General features: G+C 42.4%; 1 protein-coding gene across 1 annotated transcript; it reads right to left on the reverse strand.

Annotated features, from left to right (window-relative positions):
- Nucleotides 1-201: 201 nt before the first annotated feature.
- On the reverse strand, nucleotides 202-1,698 carry LOC123767413 (baculoviral IAP repeat-containing protein 8-like). The gene is made up of 3 exons (XM_069334816.1): nucleotides 1,596-1,698; nucleotides 858-1,311; nucleotides 202-274 (listed from the first exon to the last, which is right to left on the reverse strand). The coding sequence occupies exons 1-3, from the start codon at nucleotides 1,696-1,698 to the stop codon at nucleotides 202-204; spliced, it is 630 nt and encodes a 209-aa protein (XP_069190917.1).
- Between the last annotated feature and the right edge of the window lie 2,268 nt (nucleotides 1,699-3,966).

Below are 3,966 nucleotides of genomic sequence, written 5' to 3' on the forward strand. Positions count from 1 at the left end.
ACCGGGGTCGTAGGGGGGTGAGTAGGGAGACACACACGCGCGGGGCGTGTGGCGACACCTGTCGCGACCTGGTCGCTACGGCTGGAATCACCAGTGTGTGAGGGGAGGCTGACACCGTAGTCGACAGGAGTAGGGGGAGAGGACACAGACACTTCCCCCGTGTTCGTGTGTATGTGGGTGGTTCCCAAGAATATAAAGATGTTACCACCAGAGGTGGATCTGGTGGGTCCACTGCTGCTGCTGCTGCTGCTGCTGCCAGCTTTCTCCAGATAATCTAAAAAAAAGTTTACATTACTAGCATAACATTACTACCATAACACACACACACACACACACATTATTGTTATTATTTCTTACATCAACATTAGCAAACAACATCAATAAGCATCTTAGCACAATATGACTCAACTTAAGGGAAACGTACCTCGTATTATTGCAATAGCCTGTCCTAAGCGCTCATCCCCCTCTGAGTGAGGAGAGGTCACACCGTTGGAGGCACCAGAGGCCCGCGCGGTCATCTTGGATTGTTTTGTGACGGAGTGTTGGCCCTGACAGGTCAAGGGTGAGCTATATACCCCCCGTTCACGAGGCTGCCTCCTTACCACACACCTCCAACTCCCTCAGCCTTAATAATAATAATAATAATAATAATAATAATAATACATAAGGATAATATAAAAGAAACAACTTTGGATTTGTTTTTATTAAGAGATGATTGGAAGAAGTAGATGTGCTATATCTCCACGACATACAGGACATTTATCACATCGTGTTACACAATCCAACATACAACCATATGCCTACACGGAATGAGAACCGTGTTTATTTCTTGAGTGAAACATACCTTACAATAAAACCTAGCTGCACCATGCACTGCATTCTCTTCCTCTCCTTCATCTACCTCCACTACAGGGGAAACTGGGCGGGGAAAAATAACACCTTGGGATGATAATACTTCTAAGGGAGATTCAGTTACTGCACCTGTGTCCTCACTTTCACCCACACCATCTAAAAACCACAACATAACCTCTACACAGTTAGATTCGCTAAGGAGAGGTAATACATCCTTTTTAATCTTGAGGTATTCTCTTAGTGCACCTCGCAGGGCGATGTAAGGAAATCCTACAGTAGCGGCGAGTCCATTGTAATAATCGAGACCGTGCAGGAGCGCATTTATCAATGTTTCATCGACTGCCACTGTCGGTTGAGGAGGTGAGAAAGGAACCGCATTTTTAATGAAGGCACGATCTTTCTTCAAGTTTAAGTATACACAGCGTGGGTAGTACCGAGCGTGGAGAGTCCAGGGGTCGTCTGAAGGTGTGAAGTTGACAAGGCCACCACCGCAATAAAAGCATCGTATATGGTCTCCAACTCCTAAGAAAAAAGAAATATATATATATATATATATATATATATATATATATATATATATATATATATATATATATATATAAAAATGAGAAAGTAAATACTAGCTCGTCTCAAACAGAGAGGGTTTGTGTGATTACATTAAGACATCAATAATAATAATAATAATAATAATAATAATAATAATAATAATAATAATAATAATAATAATATCTTCCAATACTTACCACAAGAGAAAAAGCCAGCACGAGATAATTCTGCCGGAGACTGGCCGCACATATCAGGCCAGATGATGCCGAATGATGCCAACTGAGACTTATACCCTGCCATCTCTGGGTAAATGGGCATAGAGAATGGTAGAATTCCAGAGTTTTCCTCACTCCATTCCACAGTACCTGCAATTATTAAAATAATAATAATAATAATAATAATATATATATATATATATATATATATATATATATATATATATATATATATATATATATATATATATATATATATATATATATATATATATATATATATATATATATATATATATATATATATATACGCGTACCGTTCCTATAAACACACACACACACACACACACACACACACACACACACACACACACACACACACACACACACACACACACACACACACACACACACACACACACTATCTTATTATCAAGCTATTCACAATGACTATACAAGCAACGTTATTCACAGCGACTATGAGATAACACATAATTGTGATGGATACTTACAACTGTTGGTTGAATTTCCATCTCTTTCCAGTTGCAGGACGGAATAGGTGAAATTCAATCCATAGGCATAGACCATGTTGCTTAGCGCAATGCTGACATTTTCAGTACGTTTACCGGTGATGAAAGGACAGTGTGGAGCTGCAGTTACATGACGACTGCGGGGGGTGTCCTCCCCCTCCACCCATCCTCCAATTAAGGCGTAACAGAAACTGCATATGCAGTAATCCACGGATTTGGTGAAGTAGAATCCATCACTGGCTAAATCCGGGGGCAAAAGCCAGTCAACACGCCATCCCACAAAGGTGTCTAACCTCATCTGCTCACAACGCAAACGTTCCATGCTTCGGAAAGTTTTGCTGCGAAAGACATCCATGCTGGGTCGAACACTCAAAATTGTGGTAAAGGTTTGACCGTTTCCGGGCTATTTATCCTCGAGAATGGGGTGACGCATATCGCTACATATTCATTGAGAAATCTATGTATAAGCTTAATGGTAAACCCAATTAGTTTAAGCAGAGGTATTGGGAAAGATGAAATAGACGGCATCGCACGGATTGAAAAAAAAAAATCTAATCTTTTCTATCCAGTAGCGGATTAAAGTTCGCACTCGCACTAAACACCGCTCGAGGGAGTAGTTTTTTTGTTGGGGATAAATATGTTATATATATATATATATATATATATATATATATATATATATATATATATATATATATATATATATATATATATATATATATATATATATGAATGAAAACTCACACCCCAGAAGTGACTCGAACCCATACTCCCAGAAGCAACGCAACTGGTAACTACAGGGCGCCTTAATCCGCTTGACCATCACGGCCGTCAAAGGAAGTGATAGCCGAGGCTATTTGAGCCACTTCCCCGACGGCAACTCGGATGGTAATCTTGGGCATAGCATTTCACCAAATCACCTCATTCTTTGGGGCACACGTGAGGAACACAAATGCGAACAAGCCTGAATGGTCCCCAGGACTATATGCGAATGAAAACTCACACCCCAGAAGTGACTCGAACCCATACTCCCAGAAGCAACGCAACTGGTAACTACAGGGCGCCTTAATCCGCTTGACCATCACGGCCGTCAAAGGAAGTGATAGCCGAGGCTATTTGAGCCACTTCCCCGACGGCAACTCGGATGGTAATCTTGGGCATAGCATTTCACCAAATCACCTCATTCTTTGGGGCACACGTGAGGAACACAAATGCGAACAAGCCTGAATGGTCCCCAGGACTATATGCGAATGAAAACTCACACCCCAGAAGTGACTCGAACCCATACTCCCAGAAGCAACGCAACTGGTAACTACAGGGCGCCTTAATCCGCTTGACCATCACGGCCGTCAAAGGAAGTGATAGCCGAGGCTATTTGAGCCACTTCCCCGACGGCAACTCGGATGGTAATCTTGGGCATAGCATTTCACCAAATCACCTCATTCTTTGGGGCACACGTGAGGAACACAAATGCGAACAAGCCTGAATGGTCCCCAGGACTATATGCGAATGAAAACTCACACCCCAGAAGTGACTCGAACCCATACTCCCAGAAGCAACGCAACTGGTAACTACAGGGCGCCTTAATCCGCTTGACCATCACGGCCGTCAAAGGAAGTGATAGCCGAGGCTATTTGAGCCACTTCCCCGACGGCAACTCGGATGGTAATCTTGGGCATAGCATTTCACCAAATCACCTCATTCTTTGAGGCACACGTGAGGAACACAAATGCGAACAAGCCTGAATGGTCCCCAGGACTATATGCGAATGAAAACTCACACCCCAGAAGTGACTCGAACCCATACTCCCAGAAGCAACGCAA

This window comes from Procambarus clarkii, chromosome 32 (genome assembly GCF_040958095.1).
Source record: "Procambarus clarkii isolate CNS0578487 chromosome 32, FALCON_Pclarkii_2.0, whole genome shotgun sequence".
NCBI classification, from domain to species: Eukaryota; Metazoa; Arthropoda; class Malacostraca; order Decapoda; family Cambaridae; genus Procambarus; species Procambarus clarkii.

Coding starts and splice junctions, on each gene's coding strand:
- LOC123767413 (XM_069334816.1), bottom strand. CDS start 1,698: ATGGCAGGGTATAAGTCTCAGTTGGCATCATTCGGCATCATCTGGCCT. Junction 1,312..1,595: donor TGCTGGCTTTTTCTCTTGTG/GTAAGTATTGGA, acceptor TCACACCTTCAG/ACGACCCCTGGACTCTCCAC. Junction 275..857: donor GCAGTGCATGGTGCAGCTAG/GTTTTATTGTAA, acceptor ACTTTTTTTTAG/ATTATCTGGAGAAAGCTGGC.